Source organism: Scheffersomyces xylosifermentans (assembly GCF_036884685.1).
Source record: "Scheffersomyces xylosifermentans strain CBS 12540 chromosome Unknown RJT20scaffold_4, whole genome shotgun sequence".
Taxonomy (NCBI): Eukaryota; Fungi; Ascomycota; class Pichiomycetes; order Serinales; family Debaryomycetaceae; genus Scheffersomyces; species Scheffersomyces xylosifermentans.
This window is the reverse complement of record NW_027042942.1, coordinates 339,161-359,452: the sequence shown is the minus strand read 5'-3', so window position 1 is coordinate 359,452 and position 20,292 is coordinate 339,161. Positions and strand designations below refer to the sequence as shown.

The window sequence follows — 20,292 nt, the reverse complement described above, 5'->3', positions numbered from 1 at the left end:
ACTGTAAACGATTTTTGGTTGTGGATTCTGGATTCTGGGCTGTGGGTTCTGGCTGTTGGTCGCTATTGAGAATCTTCGTCTCCCTAGCATAGTGAGACTTGCTTGAAACAGTACCTATGGGAAAATATTTGTCGTCAAGTGTACATCGGTTCCGTCCCTAACTTATATATTCTCTCTTTGTTGCATATGTCGTACATAATTGCAGCAGCAGCTCGTCGTTATCTGTTTCCGGTATCTTCTTTTCTGGTGTCTTCCTAAGATAAGGGAGTATTTGTGAGAGCGATGAATTGTTCCATTAGACGTTCTATTTTGCAGTCTCTTTGGGAGTGTTAGTGTAATGAAGTACGATACGATTTGTATTGTTATTCTACGCAGGTGGTTCTTTATATTCAATTCGACTTGTTCCTTTACAATTTAATTTCAAGACAGGTAGCCCTTCTTCTCTGTACAAGAGTATATATATTACATATTCCTATTTACATGATTTACCTCATGGTGCACTGTACAATTTCTCTCGATGGTGTCTACACGATTACAGTATTCTCTATATAAATTTCTTCTCTTTAAGTACACTGAACGACTCCGGTGTATCTAGTCCAATATTTTCCACTTTAAATTTACCATTGAGACCCTGGAGAACGTCTCCTGGACCAACATTGACCACAGTTGTTATGCCGTTTGCTATAAGAAACTCAAGGGACTTGACCCATTGAACAGGTCTGTAATTAGCTTCTAAAGTCCGCGAAATCGTAGTATCATGGTCATATGTTGCTTCCCCTGTCAAATTTGATACTATTGGAACCATTTGTTCTCTGACTTTGTGGCTATAGATCTCGGATCGTAAATCCGGTACTATCTGTTTAAGAATTTCATTGTGGAATGCAATAGTTACTGGAAGCGGAATAGACCGCAAGATCACCTTGGAAGTACTATTCACTGAGGTAACAAAATTTTGTAGCACATCGACCTCACCAGAAATCACCACTTGTTGACGAGAATTGATGTTGGCAAGTATCCCTGCCTTTTGTGCTTGTTCTACAACGGAGTCAAATGACGGTGGCTTGAACATCAATGCCAGCATCCCATATTTCGGACCGTTGGCTACTAGATCTTCCATCAATTGCCCTCTTTTGCGAACTACTTTGACTGCAGTGGGCAAATCAATGATCCCTGAAAGTAACAATGAGGTATATTCGCCCAACGAATGACCAAGAAGGAATTTGGCATTACTGACAAGATCGACGTAGAACTCACGTTTAATTATATCAAGAATAATATATGTAGTCAAAAGAATTGCCGGCTGGGCATTTGAAGTCCGCAACAACCAAGTCTTAGAAAAGTCCGGCGACTCATTATACAAATTAGTGGTAAACTTCTCCCCTAGGGCTTCGTCTACTGCTTCCAAGTGTTGGCGATAGTGGTCTTCGAATTTTTTGTACGGAGTCAAGAAACCATTGCGGATAATTCCCTGGCCAGGAAGGGCAAGCGCATAAGTAGAGTTCTTACGATGTATACAACGAATGAAGATTCTCGACGACATCGGCTTGTATTTGGTTAAGGCAGAGTAGCAGGTGGTAGTGATGATGGTGATGATGATGATGATGATGATGAGATGAGCCTCTCTCTATTTTTTGCGACAAAGAGTTTGTCAGACTCGTGGAGAGTTCTCGCTAATTGATTACATTGGCGTGTTACAGCGTTTGTGGAGATCCCATCATAGAGGATAGAGAACTATCTCACGAGAGCTTAGGGGTAGAACGATGAAAAGATATGATTTTTATACAGTACAGAATAGCTTTTAACCTCATAGTGAGATTATAGTGAGAGAGAGAGAACGCAGGGAAGAGATGTCAACAACAAATGAAGATATGCTACAACAAAAGTGATCCCCCACAACCATGTATTGTTGCAGATGGCGATCAAATAGTGAGTAAACATATACTAGTATGGAACTAATAATGGATATTCGACGTAGTTTCGGTGTTGGAAATGGCGCAATAGAGTCCCTTGTTAGTTTGGAGTTCAGGAACCAGGGCGGTTGAAGATTCTGAGATGTGTTGATTTTTCGCGTGGGGCGATAAAAGAGCAGAAATTACTGACCCACCAGTGCGCCATTCAGTTCTACAGAAGTTCGAACAAAGAACGAGTGTGTTGTTGCTGGTGAGGTTATAAGTCGCTAGCACAAAGTCACAATGCAAAGAAGTAATCATTCCATTTTTCGCTCAATACTGAAGTATTTAGCTTTTACGACGAACTGGTAGGAGTGGGGGTCTGCTCCCTGTAACTGTATTCTCTAATCTCCATCTCAACTTAGCGAAAGATCGGCTCCTGCAGGAAGCTGGCTACGGACAACAGGCGCTAGAGACCCCCCTAAATCGGTATTTACTGTTACTAAGCTCTGGCAATATTTGCGTTCAATCCGTGGTGAACAGAGAAAAATCGTACTATATCAATACCGAAACAAAGTCTAACTTTCACGGTAAAATTTCCAAATACGAAGTGGAAAATATCCTAAACTCACCTTAAGCAAACACGCTTTAATCAGCTATTTTACTGGTTCTTCTTACGGACACAACTTCAACAAAATATAAATCCATCCACAGTACTTAGTACTGTCGTTACTTTAATGGAGTGCATAAAACCCTCCATTCCTCTCCTCCCATTATCATGTCTGATCCCTGTCACCACACGAGCTTTTACTGTATATCTATATATCGCTCATGGATGGAATTAGCTGCACTCTCGGTACCACCAGCGGTAAAACCCAAGTAACCCCATTCCTTTCCTTGCATTTCTGCGCGTGTCTGTCTCGCGCCAGTGACACCAACCACTCACATCACAATATTCTTCGCGTAAATCCCACCGGTAAACATGATTCCTCTTTGGGACACCGTGTGGCCCGCTTTTTTCTGCGATCTCTCGCTAATTCCCTCGCTTTGTCACTTTGTCTCTCACTCACCCACACCCTCTGCCGGCTCCCCCTACCACATTCCTCGGCGTCACGAAAAAATTCACCCAGACCACCCAAATGCTGCCAAATTCCATCCTTCACACGCCCTCTGTCGCACCGCCCTCAACACTCATCCCCTCCTCGCGATCCTCCTTTCTTTCTCCCACAATTTTCTCCGGTATCCACTAATTCCCACTGGACAAAATCCTCATTCCTCCCTAACCTCGCCCCATTCTGTTCCCTCGATTTCCCCCTACCGACGTTCTTTTTCCTTACTTCCAACGGTACCACCACCACCACCACCACCGTTCCACACAAAGTTCTCACTGTCACTACAAGTCTCGCTACGACCTCTGACAACACCAACAGTGTACTGCCCACCAACACCTCCAACAACATCAATTCGTCGTGTTCTGGTCTGTTTGCCCCAATTCGCCCGCTACATCACGTTTGCTCCAACTTTGCCACGTTAGTAAACATAACCCTTCAACTATCACCAACTGCTACCATAATCAACAACACAACAGTGATGTCTGAATCATTCAAAACTGCCAAGGACTCCCTTGTCGCTTCTCTCTTCGAGTTGTCCAAGGCTGCTCAAGACGCTGCCGCTGCTACCGTCAACTTCTACAGAGCCGCCAATGAAGATGGTGATGTCAACTCCTTGAACCAATTGAGTGAAACCCTCAAGTCGGTAGCTTATGCTACTGATGCTACCAAGGCCATCATTAATGGATCCGCCAACAATAAAGTCGACGACGACATCATCGTTCCAGGCGTCGACGAGGCTACCATTGCTGCTGCCACCGCTGCTGCTGCCGCAGCTACCAAGTCCAGTGGTGCTGTGACTAAGGCTGTTACTGGTGCCGACAAGCCTAAGCCAAAGAAGAAGAAGGTTGAAAAGGACCCAGATGCTCCAAAGAAACCATTGACCATCTACTTTGCCTTTTCATTTGCTACTCGTAAGCTGATCAAGGAAGAAAGAGAAAGAAAGGGCTTACCAGCATTGTCCGCTATCGACATGAACGAAATTGTCAAGCAGAAGTGGGAATCTCTTACTCCTCTCGAGAAGGAACCATGGAAGAACAAGTACTCTAAGGAGTTGAACAACTACCAAAAGGAAAAGGAAAAGTACAAGCTTTCCAAGGAACTCGTCAAGGCTGATGAGGGCTCTATTCCAGAAGTAGTGCAAGCTCTTGAAGCTGTTGCAGGTGATCTCCCAGCATTGCCATCTGCCGAAGCTCCTAAGAAGAAGGAGAAGAAGAGAAAGTCCGAAAAGTCCGACAAGAAGTCGGAGAAGAAGGCTAAAAAGATCCCAGCTTAAGCTTAAGAGGATACGTGTGAAATTAGGGCGTATGACCAAATCTGATAATGTGGTAAAGAAACATCACTCACTTTCGTCCTCGTCCATTTTACTTCTTCTGTATATTATAGCCTATTTGGCCCGATGCTTTTCCTGTTCTTGTTCCATTTCACAACTCTGGTGTTAGTTATGATACGAAAGCCTTCAGTTCGCTGTAGCTTGCAGCCCCGATGTCCATGTCTGCTATTGTGGTCAAAGGTGCGAGCCATTGAGATGTAATCGCCGCGAGTCCCTGTTTATTTATCACTTAGTGTATTATTATTATTGCTAAAGTTCTAGTTAATGTACAATTCTGTTTCAAAATGGGTGCAAAAAATCTGTATACCGGTATACCTTTATCTTACTGAGCGAGGCCCATTACCATTTTTTAAGTTGTACTACATTTAAGGCTACCCTGTTCTATCTTTTATTGAACTAGTATACAAATGCTGAATGAACTCAACTGAAACAACCAGCTGATATGATATATGGCAAATTCTTCTATATACGTGAGTATATCATCTCCTCTTCTCAAACTAATGTCCCTTCTTCTTCTGTTTATCGATGTGTGCACGCAAAACCTTCTGTCTGTCCCTTAAAGACATTTTCAGCTTACCCTGGACGGATCTCTTGTGAATCATCATGACGAAATTCTTCTTTCTGGCCTTCTCCCTGTTTGTGGTGGAGTGTGGCTGATCTCTCTTACCCTTTCTAGATCCAAATTTCTCTCTGTCATCCTTACCCTCTCTGGCAGCAGCAATCTTTTCTTCACGCAATTGCTTGTACTTGACCTTACCCACCAATGTAGTGGAGTCGACAACTTCTTCGTTGGTCTGGGTAACACCCATGATCTTGTCGACACCGGCTTGTGTACGTAACTCCTCCATCTTGGCAAAATCGGCTGGTGTCAAGATTCTACTGGACAAGAATTCAGCCATGGCTTTCTCAGCTTCTTTAGCAGCATCCCTCTTTTCTTCTTCTTTGGCAGCCTTGGTAGAAATCTTGGCCTTCTTAGTTGGTCTGGCAGCCTCTTCCTCATCAACTTCAGCGTCTTCGTCTTCTTCGTCAGAAGATAAGTCCAAATCGGATACTTCTTCATCACCTTGTTCTATTTCTTCGGTGTTCTCGATATGAGTCTTATTATCTTCGTTGTTCTCCTCGTCTTCCTCGGCTTCGTCCTCAGAATCAGTAACATTGTATTCCTTATCAGAATCAACAGTTACCCAATCTCCTTCAATGTCACTTGCGTTGTCATCTTCTTCAACCTCCCAGTTAGCATCGTCATCTTCTCCGTCTTGGTCTGCTAATCCTTGCTCCTTTCTCCATTGAGCTAACAACTCAAGACCTGGGATGGAAGTGACATTGGTACCTTCAACACCGAAACGAGGTAATCCAGATCTCTCACCGTGTTGTAATTCCATACTAGCATTCTTACCTCTGTCTTTCTTCAACAACATTTCTGGAGCGACTTCTCTGTACAATGTGATCAAAGATCTAGCAGCCATCATAACAGCCTTGGACTTGGAACCCTTGTATTCAGTCAAATCCTGTAATAATGGAGCTTCAATAGCCAATGGCGCTCTGGACAAGATCTCTCTGATCGTGTTAATACCAGCAGAGGCAACCTCGGCGGCTACACCATCACTAACGAATTCGTCAGCAATTTTACGGATAACAACAGAGATGGACTCTGGAGGAACCAAATCGTGAGATGCCTGGGCAGCAGCAGCCATAACTTGAGTCACATTACGTTGCTTTGGAGTCAAGTATTTCAAGAAGAAGGTGTAGATACCTAACACTGTCAACTTATGGGTACCGATTAAACGAGAGATCAAATTCATAAACATAATCTTTTGGTCCAAGTCAAAACGGGACGAGTTTTTACTAGAAAGTTGGTTTACGAAAAGGTTCTCAGCAAATCCTTGAGGGTCTCTCAACAAATGGATGGCGGAGAAATTCAAGTATGTAGCAGAATGCTTAGCACTATTCTTCTTTTTCACTGCCTTAGCGGCTTGTTCCAACTTCTTACTTCTCTTTGAAGTTTTCTTGTTGATAGTCATCTTATGCTTCAAGGAACTCATGTCAAATCCATCTTCATCGGATGAATTATCCTCAAAGTTCTCCTCTCTCTCTTTATCAGCTCCAAGGAAGAACTTAGCACCTGCTACGGCGACTTTAGAATCTGGATGTAATGCTGCTTGTGTCATGATTTCAACGGTTCTAGAATCATCCCAAATACCTCTTCTCCATAACTCTCTGGTGAGCTTTGTAGCCCAAAGACCCTGGCTATCTCTTTGTTCAAGTAAATTGAAAAGAAGAGCTTGAGTCGATCTGTTGATTTTCTGGTTCTTGGCTCCAGTATTCACGGATTTGAGAAGTGCAATCAAAGTACTGTAAATCTGATGTCTCAACTGTTTTACATGCTGTCCACTTGTAGAGTTAGCAGCAGAATATGCAGTTAAAAGTGGGAAAAGTGTCTGGATCAACGATTCAGCCGTGATAATGTCCTTATTACGCAACATGGTCAAGCACTGAATAATTTTCTCTCTCAAATCCGGTGAGAGGTCCCTGTGGTTATTCAATAAGATGCTCTTCAACTCGTCTGGAAAGTTGGCTGTTTCCTTTGGATAACATGTACAAACGGCAGAAACGAACCCAATAAGATCAGCAAACTCTGTGGCTTTGTCGGCAACCGATGGGTTCATGAGGAAGATATCTCTGAGTGACTCGTAATGGGAGTACTGCTGGAGAAACTCCTCATGGTATGACTCTGGGTCTCTACGAACAACATTCTGGAGTAGAATGATGTTGGTAGGCAAGATAGCAGCTCTTCTCTTTTTACCCATTTCTTTCTATATTTTCTGTAAGTAGTATCAGTAGATTCACAAATTCCACGAGAACAATTCTTTCGACCTAGTTCACGTCTAATCAACAAATGCTACACTTCAATAGAGACTACTATCTTTCCTTAAGCGCTTAATAAATTTATTGAAATCCGAAATATTTTTTTTTTAGCTCATCGTTGCAACAGTTTGGAGATGAGCGTGCATATAGTACGATTTTGCAATCAATGGTTTTAGGTAGAACTGATATGGCTAGTGTAGGAAATAGGAGGTAAAGGGTTGAGAAGTGAGTTAGAGTTTGTAATAGTGTTGGGATAGGTGGTTTTAGATGTGTGGAGAATATTGGATTATTAGATTTAACTTTTTGGGTGTAATGTATTGGGTTATTTTATGTATTTGTTGTTGTTAGTGTAACAATGTGCATTTCGCAGTAATTCGATGTCATAAATGTGATAATGGTATGACAGGAATGATAAGGCTGCCATGGGAGACAAAGATGCAATGATTGCGTTATTCGGAGAGTGGAATTTAGCCAGGCTTTTGATAGGGTTCTTCAAAGCACTTCGAAAGATACGAGTAGATTTAGTATTTTTGGAAAAAGTTCTTCATTTTCCTCAATGCTAGTATATGTAAAATTCGTTTCGCAGCAACATTGATATACTAAAACTATGGGTTTGTCTTCAGGCTAGACTTTCTTTTAAGATGGCACTAACATTATATTCTATTACTAATTTACATCATATATACATTATATTAGTTCACAAAATTTTTCCCTATGTCTAGCTTATGTATAATGAGTTCCTTATTCCATTGTTGTCCGGGAGAGCAAGTCGTCTAGGGTTCCGTAGTTGATCTTTCTTGAGAATGATTTCTTTTGTAACATCATTCTCGCACTGTCAGCCGCAGTTAATGGCTCGCCAGACTCGTCAACTCCCATCTCGGTTAACGTTTCATTCAAACCAGGGAACTCCCGCACAACATCCGAATCAGTGGTCTTAGCACGCTTTCTACGGCTTGTTCCAGAAGTGTTACCTGTTAATTCATCGGCTTCTTGTTTCAATCTCTTTCTCTCTTGTGCAACCATGAAGTCGTGGTTCATTCCTGTCCATATTCTTTCCTTAATAGCAACTTCGGCATCCTCTAATTTACTTTCTAACACAATGTCGTCGTCATCATCCAGCGTCAACTCTACTGATGATGATACTTTAGCCAAGATGTCACTGGTCTTGGGTAAGTTCTTTACGAGATTACGAGGTTTATCTATTCTCATTTTCTCCTCCTCATCCTTTATGTTTTTCCTCTCAGCTGGTGTAAGGTACAATGCACCCTCTAATGCAACTTTCTTCCTGTTGATAATCCTCTCTAATTCCTCGGTAATCGATTCAACACTAACATTACAATCCCTCAAAATTGTCTTCAATAAGTTGTCCTTTTCGGCTTGCTCGTTGTGTGACATTCTCCCATCTCTTACACCATAATTGTTTTCTGACAGGTCCATAGAATCACCATCACCAGTCACATTGGAGCGCTCGAAGTCAGATTGTTGTTGACTTGCAGACTGTTTTATTTGTATGCTCGTTGACAATTTATCACCTCCTGCCCCCGTTGGAGTGAGTTCGTCATTTGCAGCATAAGCTCTGAATCTCCTCAAGGTTTCTTCCTTATTCTTCAACTCTTTTATCAATTTTCCTTCGAGGGCACGATTCTTCAGGAAAGATGGAGGGTCTGCCAGGGTAGCCAAGTCAGTTTCTCGGAACAGCTGGACTGATAATTGACCCGATCCTGTCTTCTTAAATTCATTCAAACGTCTCTGCAAAGTCTCTTCAGCAACGTGTGCAACGGCCACAATTTCGGCATGGGTTCTTCTGAAATTATTCATTCTAGCTGCTAACAATACGCATGCTCCAGCGATACCAGCAGGTCTTCTACCCGCATGTATCCAATCGCTGGACATTCTCTGGGCCAACTTGACAGCGTCCTTGACAACCTTTGTATTTTTCTCCTTGAAGTCCAACTTCTCAGCAAAGTGTTGAATAAATATGGATGGGTCTGCAAGCGGTAAATTCATTATCAGCAATGCTTTGACCATCTTCAAGAATGTCGCTCCGAGAGAATACACTGAAATTTGTAAACGAGAACTGAAGTCTATCAACATATGGTGTGTCTTCTCTTTTCTACATGCTACGTACAAGCAAGCTGCTAGCACATTTTGAGATCTTCTACCCTGAACGAAATTCTGGGTCAACGCCAACTTGAACCACTCACCAGCGGCATCTGCAATATAGTCTGGTATTTTCAAGGCCCCCGCTATTCTTCTTATCTTTCTTTTACCATTAGAAAGCGTTTGTTCTCTACTTTCCATGGCATTTTGTCTACCACCGTAGGTAGCTCTTGCCTGGTCAGCTCCTACCATGGCACCTTGGACCATGGCCGCACCAGACGATGATTCTCCGAACTGGACTTCACTGACGATGGGGTTTTCTTCAAGAACTGTACCACAGCGGGAACAAGAGATATCACCAGCGGCAGTGAACCGGTCTCGCGTGAAGTGGGTGTTTTTGCAGTTCCTGCAAGCCCTTGGCTTCTGGACTCTGACACTCATTGTGGGGATTTCTGGGTATTGGTTTTCGTTGTGGTATGACTATAAGTACATGTAATGATTGTATAAAAATTGATATGGGAGGTTGTAAGTCGACGGTTTTTTTGGGGAAAACTGTAGTTTTAATTTGATTATATCTTGGATTAGTGTGGGTAAAGCAGTTTCTAACGTCTTTAGCGATACTCTTTCTAGAAACTGTGTATTATATTTAGATCTGAAAGCTGGGGCTTCTTTGGTTGTAAATAAACAGAAATAAATTTTGGCCCTAAAAAAAATGAGCAGGGAAACAAACAAAGAGATCGTCAGGAATTAGTGAGAAGTAGTGAGGCAGGCAGGCCAGAGAGAATTAGTGGGACCAGGGGAAGTGAGAAGTGCGGTGAGGATAAATATATGTATGTATATATATTTGAATATGTATGTAGTTGAAATTGGTAAAGTTGGGGTTATGAAGATGTGGTGAGAATGATGTGATTGTGAGTAGTATAATGAGTATTATGAGTAATGTGAGTGAGTATTTGAGGTCTTGTAAGAGTTTCTTGGGAGTTTCTGTGGATATTTCTGTGCAAGCAGATAGGTGTGATGGACGTGGATGTTCACACCTGATAGTGCTGTTACTTAAATGGATTACATGTATGGTAGAGAAAATTACAGCTTTTATGCTGTTAGTGAGAAATAGAGAGGAGAAATAACGACAAGTAGTGAGGAGTTGTGCGAAAAGAAATCATTGCGAGATACTGAAGTTCTTGTGCTCATGGGTGCAAGGAACGGTTCCTTCAGAATCAGTCAGGAATGAGAAACTAGTGGGAAGCCAGTATTCTCCTCCCGACTAGATCTGTTTCGCAATCGACACTCCATGTAAATATCAGATAGATAGAAAAGAAGACAAAAGACCCATTTTGGGAAATCACAGCAGAGCAAATTATGAAACTATGGATGTCTCTGTATGCTCCGTACCATGTGTTCTTTTGTTCTATATGTGCTCCATGTATATATTGTGTATGTTTTATGAGTTCTGCCTGTTCTGTATGTTCTTTATCCTGCTGCATATACACTTTCTCTTACAACCAGATCAGACTATGCGCAGTAGCTATAACGCAATCACACTCATAGTAACATAGTAGCACTAACATAGTCAATAAACTCATACTAACAAACTCATACTAACAAACTCATACTAACAAACTCATACTAACAAATTCAATACTAACTTACGCCCCACTCAAGTACCACACTCACCCACAACTAACCCTCACCATGAATTTATCTCCTCACTAATCTCTACGTTTCCCGCACGACTCTCTCCCCAGACTCGCTAAATGACGAGAAGAAACTGTGGTACCAAATACTGCAAATTATCACACCGATTAGTACAACCACTGTTCTTTCTTCACTTGTTTACACAACCGCTGAAGCTGAGTTCCATTCATAACGATGACAGACATTAATAATATAAATGATATAAATGACATCGAAGACCAGGTGAAGATATTCAGGCCGATTTATGGGCCCTCGTCTCCAACTGCAAGCAATATCCATAGCTTTAATGAACACGATTCTGCAAACCCCTTCAATTCTTCTCACATTGTTCAACATCACCATTACAATAACCAGCCAGAAGATACCATATATGCATCCGTATCAGAGCACCTGTCACTAATGGGAAGATTCCCCTACAGTTTGGTAATGAAAGTGTCGGCATCAGAACCCCGTGATGTCCTCCAGCTGGAGAGAACTTGTCTAACCTTTATCAGATTCTCTACTGCTCTTTTCTTCACGGCGCTAGGCATAATTCTTAACTTCAAGTTGGACACATCAGGTGTTGAAGAAACAGACCCCAATCCACATCATGGTGGTTTTGACGCCTCAACTTACTCTATGGCTGTTTCATATATATTATTACTCCTATCACTTGGAACGCTCATTCTCAGTGGAATAAACTACTTTATCACTATCAAGAGATATGCCAACCACAAGATACAGACATATGCATTCAACAATTTCTCCACGGTAGTTTGTATTACGTGTGTTATTATAACCTTAATGGCAATTAGTATCAGTTTGACAATACAAGGATACTTGGAACAGGAATGAAGGAATCTCACAAAGATCAAATCGCAGTTAAAACTGTGAAATAATGGGTAATGAAATATATTTATTAAAGTAATTATAGTTACATATTCAATTGTAAGGCCAGACCTACTAGTTGGATACATCAAAAAGGCTAACTTTTTATTTATGTATACAATTCTATCTAATCAGAATATAATAATGACGGTATATATGCAAATGACTTCACAACTTCTCCAGTTGTTCAATCCAATAACTTATTCGTGAATCAACTACTTCCACTTTTCTTGCTCTTTTTGATCTTCTTTTCTCGTTTACCACTAGTCTCATGTGCTGTGTCGATTCCATGCTTTCTCTTGTTAATCTTTCTCTTTTCACCAAAACCTTCTCTATCCATATCCATCAAGGACTCTCTCTTGGCGATACTAGTCTCCGACAACGAGTCTTTGATGACATCATCATCTTCTATTCCTTCCAACAAGTCCATCCTTTTGTTAATTCTTTCTTCGATCGACTGAATTCTATCCACATCCTTCTCTGCAATGATGGAAACGGCATCACCTTTTCTTCCAGCTCTTGCGGTTCTACCAACTCTGTGGATAAAATCATCGGGATCTGATGGGATATCAAAGTTAATTACCAACTCAACAGTGGGTATATCCAAACCTCTAGATGCAACATCTGTAGCGATCAATATTCTGGCTGCACCAGCCTTGAAACGGTGTAAGGAGTTCGTTCTCTCGCCTTGAGGCATTTCTGAATGCAAGGAAGCAACTCTGAACTCCAACTTCCTGAGCGTCCTTCTTAACACCTCTGCTGTATATGTTCTGTTAACGAATATGACGGCTGTGGATTTTTCATATTTAGGAAGACGAAGGATACTATTCAAATATGCTTCTTTGACATAAGATGGTACAAAGACATAGTTAACGGTTAAAGTAGAAGGAATAGCGACTTGGTCTACAGTTTCAACTTCATGCAAGAATACTGGTGGCTTTCCCTTTGTTTGTGGTTTATCTTTCAATGCTCTAACGGCATCTGTAATGGTGGCAGTAAAGAGGCATGTTTGTCTCTTTTCTGAAGGAGGTAAAACACTGAAGCATCTCTCCAAATCCCCTCCGAAACTATTACTTAAAAGTCTATCGGCTTCATCTAATACCAAGTACTTGACTCTTCTCAATCCCGAAATCGTATCTTCTCCACTGTTTAAAATGTGATCTGCCAAACGTCCTGGTGTGGCAATGACAAAGTGGGGCTTTTTCTGAAGTTCGAGTGTCTGTTTGACAAAGTCTTCACCTCCTACAACAACACATATTTTAATATTCATAGTTGCACCCAATGCTGCGAATTGCTCGGCAATTTGTAACGCCAACTCTCTTGTTGGAGTGAGGATTAAACCAAAGATACCAAAGGGGTCTTCGGACCACTGGGTAAGCATAGGAGCGGCAAATGCTATGGTTTTACCACTACCGGTTTTGGCTCCTCCAATGCAATCATGGCCTGCAAGAATCTTCGGTATACATCCTGATTGAATAGCAGTAGGGCTATGAATTTTCATAGCTGAAAGGGCCTCCGAGAGCCATTTCGCCACTCCAAGGTCTTCAAATGACATTTTTCACTATCTCTTTCTTTTCCTCTTCCAAAAGGAATGATATCTTTATCTCTTACAATGTCTCTTACCACTAGATGATTTCTGAAGTAATCTCTTCATACTTTTAAGATGCTCTTCGCAATTTTTTTAGACCGATATGAATTCGGTTTCGATGTTTTCACGTGATGTGGCCGGAATTCAGCAGCAGCGCCATTAGTTTTTTAAGAAGAGAAGAGAATGTCATTGAATGGTGGTGAATTATGGTAAGTTGTCTATACAATAGGTGAAAAGTCATGTTAAGGTTGGTTAGATGGAAGCGAACTGTGGTGCCGAATCTTTTAAATTCACAAGTTGTGGCATGTAGGCCGTTGTCTCGGAGCATGATTGTAAGTAAAGACAATTTTTCAGATGTAGACCGAGAATATGATCCAGAGCAAGAGTATGATGAATTTATAAGTAATGAAGAAGATATCGAAGAGGAAAGTATGTACCCAAAAATAGCATTCAAGTTGCGAGTCGATGATAAATTGACTCCAGAAGATCCTGCAAACATAAAATACGTCAAAGATGCCAATTCTCAGGTCAAATATGAGGATGGAGGAATTGATCAATTCGGTCTTAATCGTCGATTAATGTCCCTTACGGACTACTTTTCTGGTAATTTGCACCATACTCATCACGTATTCTACAACACAAGCAACACGCTAGCTCGTCAAGGAAAGAAAACGGAAAATAGGACTTTTATCGACTTGAAGGTGATAAAGGTTACCTCAGGAAGAGGAGGAAATGGATGTGCTGCTTTCTTTAGAGATGCCAACCGCCCCTCGGGCCCTCCCGATGGAGGTGACGGTGGTGATGGTGGAGATGTCTATGTTAGTGTTGTGGACAAGAACATGAGTTCTTTGCATAAAGTGAAAAGGAACTACGAGGCAAAAGGTGGAACCCAAGGAAAAGGAAGTCAGTTGGATGGTAAAAGTGGTGACGATGTAGTAATTGAGATTCCAGTAGGAACTACTATCAGATGGATTCCAGATCCAATAATGCTCAAGAAGTATCTAAGACAAAGAGAAGGAAAAGATTTAGATGATATAAAAATGGAGGTAAAATGTGACGAATATGATAATATTCAATTGGTTAGACCTGGGTATGAGCCAGGTAGCGGATGGCTGTACAAAGAAGGCGATGAAGAGTACTATCATAGCCGTCCTTATTTCCAAGAATTGAATAAAAAGGTTACTGAATATGACCACGAGATAATCAGAGAAGAGTTGAAACATGATAAGTTTCCTTTACTCGGAATCGACTTCAATAGAACAACTACCAAGCCCATGCTCTTGTTAAAAGGTGGTAGAGGAGGCATGGGTAATATGCATTTTTTGACCAAGGACATTCGTAACCCAAACTTCAGTAAGAAGGGTAGAGAGGGAATCCAGGCACATTTTCTTTTAGAATTGAAGTTGATCGCAGATCTTGGGTTAGTGGGGTTGCCAAATGCTGGCAAGTCTACATTATTAAGAGCCATCTCGCGTGCTCGTCCACGCGTTGGACACTGGGAATTTACTACGTTGCAGCCAACTGTGGGCACTATTTTTACTACTATAGACAAAGATCCTTTCACGGTTGCCGATATTCCTGGTATTATAAAAGGAGCTCTGGAGAATAAGGGAATGGGTCTTGATTTTTTGAGGCACATAGAGAGATCAGGTGGGTTGGTTTTCGTTGTATCACTTGAATCTGAAAATCCAGTTGCTGATTTAGAGACTTTGCTAACTGAAGTCGGAGATAAGAGAATGAAAGACAAAGAAATCTTGGTTGTTGCAACAAAGGCCGACTTAAGTGAAGACGGCGCCAATTATCAGGTACTCCGAGACTTCGTAGAGGGTAATAGTTGGAAAATTGTTCCCGTCTGCGCCATGAAGGGCCAAAACGTAGAACGGTGCATCAAGTTGATGAGTGAGATCGCCTACGCCAAATAGAGATCATTCAAAAAGGGCCCAAAATGGATAATGAATGGATAAAGCAAGACATCTAAGCACATTGACTAATTCGCATATAAGCTAAGGTTTCGGATTTTGCGGTATGGAACCTTCCAGAACCAAGTAGCAACTTTAAGCTCAACAAAAAAGGACCTCACAAAGGCTTTCGAGCAGTTCTAGCCGCATCATACATCAAAGTTGCTGTTGTTTCAGAATGGTGTTCTGCCTCCCTCCTTTTCTGGTATATTGCTTCCCACCCCAAATGAGCTAATGAACTGTACATATTCATCACCTCCCATATATATGCTACGGCATATGCTATTCATGTATATACATCGGTATAGAATATCAAGGAAATAATATTATACAATAATTAATAATTGAACAACAATATCCAACTTCCCATTAAATTCCCCTAAAAAAGCTATCTCCAGCCTCCCCAGTGTAACGATTTCAAGACCCCAGAAAAGGGACCACCGTAACCATTCACTAATCTTGGTAATATTTACAATAATGTGCATTGTATCTGGATGGAGTGTATCCATCGCCCGTTCACTACATGGTGATCCAAGATTGCATGGTTAATTCTGATCAAACCTGTATGTGGACAATTTTTCTGAGATTCTCACTTGGGTTAAAAATTTTGCACGCAGGATTTTGCATATACTAACCATGCAGTTAGGTCTTTTGATGCAACGGATATGATGGAAGTGGAAAAGGATGTTACGACAAAGGTTTAGGGATAGGTTTCGATCAACGGTGAAATGCGCGAAGATGGGACGTTGCTCATGTGTGTAATCCGAGTCAAGCAAAAAAAACGGAAAAGTTACTAACCTAGCCACTTCTAGATTACCTAAACAAGAACTTTCTACATCAGTTGATGAGAGATCTTCCTTTTCTCAACTGTTTAAGATAAAAATCAGATATCTACGTCAAGTCGATGATCCCTGTAGTCAGACGTATATGTCGATAAATCGCCAAATGTCAAGTTTTGTATGAACTAGTTATGTCCCCCCATGTCTATAAGCACTTAAAACTGTCGCGGATCGCCATGCCGGCAATATGGAGGCTTGTGGAACCCCCGTCTAACACATCAGGCACCGTTCCTGCTATCGTCATAGAAGACACCGGAAAAGTGAACATAACCATCTGCAACTGGGCTCGGATGCTATTGTACCACAACTATTTTATTGTAGTTTGTAATTCTATTGTCATGTCTCAACAAATCTTTCTTTACATTCAGACACCACACTTTAGCATGGTGGAACGCGCTTTGTAAGCGCAAAACTAAGTCAATGCATTGTCACCGAAGGGCCCGGTCCGATGATTGCATTTGGAATTGCAATAATTGGGTTGTTTTAGATAAGCACGTCTCGCATGGCCAGTCTTCCGCCACTAATCCGCCACTACTATAACTTGACGGCTTGTTACCTAAGCGGAAAAGTGGACGACTTCAGCCGAGCTGCCTTTGATTGCTAACGCTTTCTTTAATTGCCCGCTCGGCTCATTCACTTCACGGTTGCTTAGAACGTAGCTTCACTAGCCTGGCCAAATTCTGTGCCGGCAACCATCTGCAACTAACCCTCCATGCAATAACGATGATTATAATACAGCCTTTAGACCACAGTGAAACTCTATTTTGTAATTGCCATTCTTGAACATATGTTCCATATGCAGTTGTGCTGTATATAGTCTCTTGTAGAATATTCAGAAAAACGCACAGTTCTCAACGCAGGCGGTCATCCTGTAGGTACCTAAAGTTGAATATGAAAATACTCATCCTAAGGCGGGTGTGCAAGAAAGAGCACTATTTGTCCCGTCAGTGCATGCGTCCCAAAAGTTTACGGGCGACAACCCCAAAAAATATATTTTTTTTTACCGCCAAATCACCAATTCAAAGCAAACGATGAAAGCAACAATGGTTAATATATAATGACAGCTATCGCCAAAAACTAAAATGTAGGTACAGTTAGTGAAAGTAAGGAAATATCGACTATTGATAGCAAAACCTACCATAATTGTAACAGTTACCTTTTGCATCCACTTGTTTAGTACTTTATGCATTGTGCTCAGTGAATTAGTATATTGTATGAAGCTTTTAAGTGTATTTATAACTGCACCTTCAAAGATCTAAAGCTGGACCCAGTAAAACATATGAGTCAAATTACCACAATGGAAAAAGTGCAGCCGATGATGTCTAAGACATTTCTTTCACAAGAGTCGCTTGCTCTCCCTCCATCAATCCCTACAAACACAGCATCACTCTCTCCCGCATCAACAGCATCTTCCATATCATCGAACTATACGACAAGTTTAACTAACTCTGGCGAGGACTATTTCTCGCTCAAGCCAAAGTTGTCTGTTAGCATCTCAAGGGATATAAGCTCTATAAGAAGCAAGAAAAATGGCACAAATGACCCTAAGCCAGTATTATCATCGCCATTGGACTACTCTACAAACAGCGACATGGATGAAGAGGATGAATTCGATGACGATGCTAGTCTCGACTTGATGGATCGCCATCGTCTTGAATTAGAGCTGGACTATTCCCCATCAACCCCATATATTGATACCCCAACTGCCACAATCGACAAGAGCATTTTATCTCGCTCCCCAGAAAATGAATCTATTGACATTAGCCTAATCATCAAGAAAAATTTATCTAACTTCACATCATACAACTTCCTCATTGTGGATGACAATCTAATCAACATCAAGATCCTTGAAAAAGTTTTAATGAAATTATACCCAAATTGTAATATTAAAAAGTTAGTCGATCCTACCAAAGTTGCAGGAATCGTACAGTCACATCAATTTGACGTTGTTTTCTTGGATATTGAAATGCCCCAAATTACGGGAGTGGAATTATCCAAGGATATGAGACGACAGAGCAAATTCGATCTGGTTGGCATAATTGCTGTCACCTCCAGAAGTTTACCTGAAGACTTACTGGTCTACAATTCTGTTGGTATTGACTATACTTTCAGCAAGCCATTAACTTACAATTACGACTACATGATGGACCGTATTGACGGTGTCATCCAAACCAGACTGCTGGCCAGAGCATTTTAGAGCATTATCCAATAGCGGAACTTTCCCTATTGAAATTTTTTAATTCTTGATTACGATTATTATTTCCAATAGCATTCAGTATTATCGAATGTTATTTTTCAGTATCCATATCAACACAAGAACATTTTGTTCACATATTTATTACGGGTTTCTTAGGGCAGAAACAAGGGGTTTGCAGGATCATCAAGCTGGTTTTGTTGTGATAGCAAATCCTAAATTATATAATGTTATAGTTATTACTGTAACACCACTACTTAGCATGGCGGAAGTACCCATTTCCGTGGGACTCGTTCGAATAGAGTTATTTTTACTCTGATGAATATATCAACTAACGACGCTCACTAGATAAATTGACTGTAACAATTGTGATCACTATAACAATCTTCTGAACCTCCGTATCTACCTGTCCTGTAGCTATCATATATTTTCTAAATATACCCTACAAAATTTTTGAGCTATGAATATTGCATGCCTAAGGCAAACATTTAGATGCGCCCCAGTGTGTTCTTCCGGTTCTAGTAGTGAGTTGCCAACACGACAGGCGAGGTTGTGGTGGTGACATGAGGGGAGTAGATCAATGCACCAGAATGGAAAACTGCCTTCTCGCTTGAATTTTCCTCACACAATGGATAGGAGGGACGCCCCAAGGCACAAAGTCTTGCGACCTCTCGACATGCAAGGGATTTGCCCGAACTAGTAATAACCTGGATATTCCAACGTGGGACTTTGATCATATCAAATCCAGTAATTGTGGGTCTTTCAGTTTAACTTTTGACTCGAGGCAAACCCTCTTGGTGTCGATTTTTTGGCGTCGCCACGAGACAAACCATGCATAGTTTCTCACTAATGGCTTACGCGTAGTTCTCTGGAATGCACTTAGTGTCAACGGGTCCTGCCACAAGGCGGGTCTTGATGAATCATGCGCAATGAGGAGCCTCTTTGAGATTGTTCCACTTTTACCCATGGAAATGTGCAGGCCTCACGGTTATTGTTGGCTGGTAGGAGGCCGCCTCCTCTCTTTTTCTCTACAAAAGTTGTCAAAATGCAGTGCACTGAATTAGGCAAACTTATAGTCTTCACGTATCTTCCAAGTTACCGATCATTCCAGCGTGCTTGGCGAGAAACCGAAAAGCGTACACACCGATTTCTCAAGGACTTTGAATATTTTCTGTTGTTGTAGTGACATCGGCATACTAGCACGGTTCGTCTTTCGAGATGGTCCCTCTTTCTGCATCCGAGATGGGTATCCCAGAACTTCCGCAATCTGCTGCGTTTTGCATGCTGTGACATCCGCCTTAGAGAACCTCCGGTTACTTGGAAAGGTGAAGAGTTTGCAAATGATGCCAGCCAGTTTCCGAAGATGAGAACAACTGAAAAATCGCAGTGTCAAGAAAATGATAATTTCATTATAATTAATTCCCATGTAAGGGCTAATTCAGTATACTGGTACCAAAAATCCTATCTACGGAGATGCTAGTGCCCTGCGCGACGATCTTTACATACCAAGGAATTGCGTAAGATCAAACTCTGTAACTTATTGAATATCACGACCAATACAACTCTGAAACATGTTATCTAAATTATCTACACACATAAAGAAACTTTTGTTTTGTGTCATCATGACATTCTATTGCAACATACTTTAACACACACCTCCATGCCGCAATATCGCGATTGTATTCTATATGCAGGACTGTAAATCAATATGTAAAACCAGAATTTGAACTTCAAACAGAATAAGCTCGTATGGCGCAGTGGTAGCGCAGCAGATTGCAAATCTGTTGGTCCTTAGTTCAATCCTGAGTGCGAGCTTATTTGCTCTTTTTTTTGATGTTTATTTGATTCTTTTGTG

At 41.3% G+C, this 20,292-nt stretch overlaps 8 protein-coding genes and 1 non-coding gene across 9 annotated transcripts; 5 read left to right on the top strand and 4 right to left on the bottom strand. All coding sequences in view use genetic code 12, as the record gives it.

Annotated features, from left to right (window-relative positions):
• Positions 1-386: 386 nt before the first annotated feature.
• MCT1 ([acyl-carrier-protein] S-malonyltransferase) lies at positions 387-1,746 on the bottom strand. The gene has a single exon (XM_064920055.1). It carries the CDS (start codon positions 1,538-1,540, stop codon positions 545-547), a length of 996 nt encoding a protein of 331 aa, XP_064774161.1. The 5' UTR covers positions 1,541-1,746; the 3' UTR covers positions 387-544.
• Positions 1,747-3,479: 1,733 nt separating this feature from the next.
• On the top strand, positions 3,480-4,274 carry HMO1 (Hmo1p; the record flags this gene model as incomplete). The annotated part of the gene is made up of 1 exon (XM_064920627.1): positions 3,480-4,274. The coding sequence occupies one exon, from the start codon at positions 3,480-3,482 to the stop codon at positions 4,272-4,274; it is 795 nt and encodes a 264-aa protein (XP_064774160.1).
• Positions 4,275-4,704: 430 nt separating this feature from the next.
• On the bottom strand, positions 4,705-7,253 carry SDA1 (Sda1p). The gene has a single exon (XM_064917108.1). The coding sequence runs from the start codon at positions 7,136-7,138 to the stop codon at positions 4,829-4,831; it is 2,310 nt and encodes a 769-aa protein (XP_064774159.1). The 5' UTR covers positions 7,139-7,253; the 3' UTR covers positions 4,705-4,828.
• A 283-nt stretch (positions 7,254-7,536) lies between these two features.
• Positions 7,537-10,030, bottom strand: BRF1 (transcription factor TFIIIB subunit). Its single transcript, XM_064917107.1, has one exon. The coding sequence runs from the start codon at positions 9,735-9,737 to the stop codon at positions 7,938-7,940; it is 1,800 nt and encodes a 599-aa protein (XP_064774158.1). The 5' UTR covers positions 9,738-10,030; the 3' UTR covers positions 7,537-7,937.
• Positions 10,031-10,868: 838 nt separating this feature from the next.
• On the top strand, positions 10,869-11,945 carry RJT20DRAFT_127860 (uncharacterized protein). Its single transcript, XM_064917106.1, has one exon. It carries the CDS (start codon positions 11,166-11,168, stop codon positions 11,823-11,825), a length of 660 nt encoding a protein of 219 aa, XP_064774157.1. The 5' UTR covers positions 10,869-11,165; the 3' UTR covers positions 11,826-11,945.
• On the bottom strand, positions 11,946-13,484 carry DBP8 (ATP-dependent RNA helicase). The gene has a single exon (XM_064917105.1). The coding sequence runs from the start codon at positions 13,411-13,413 to the stop codon at positions 12,070-12,072; it is 1,344 nt and encodes a 447-aa protein (XP_064774156.1). The 5' UTR covers positions 13,414-13,484; the 3' UTR covers positions 11,946-12,069.
• A 173-nt stretch (positions 13,485-13,657) lies between these two features.
• On the top strand, positions 13,658-15,727 carry MTG2 (putative GTPase). The gene has a single exon (XM_064917104.1). The coding sequence runs from the start codon at positions 13,686-13,688 to the stop codon at positions 15,366-15,368; it is 1,683 nt and encodes a 560-aa protein (XP_064774155.1). The 5' UTR covers positions 13,658-13,685; the 3' UTR covers positions 15,369-15,727.
• A 1,834-nt stretch (positions 15,728-17,561) lies between these two features.
• On the top strand, positions 17,562-18,440 carry SRR1 (Srr1p; the record flags this gene model as incomplete). Its single annotated transcript, XM_064920626.1, has 1 exon — positions 17,562-18,440. One exon carries the CDS (start codon positions 17,562-17,564, stop codon positions 18,438-18,440), a length of 879 nt encoding a protein of 292 aa, XP_064774154.1.
• Positions 18,441-20,180: 1,740 nt separating this feature from the next.
• Positions 20,181-20,252, top strand: RJT20DRAFT_t88. Its single transcript has one exon. It is a non-coding gene; the product is annotated as a tRNA-Cys (tRNA).
• The last annotated feature ends 40 nt before the right edge of the window (positions 20,253-20,292 follow it).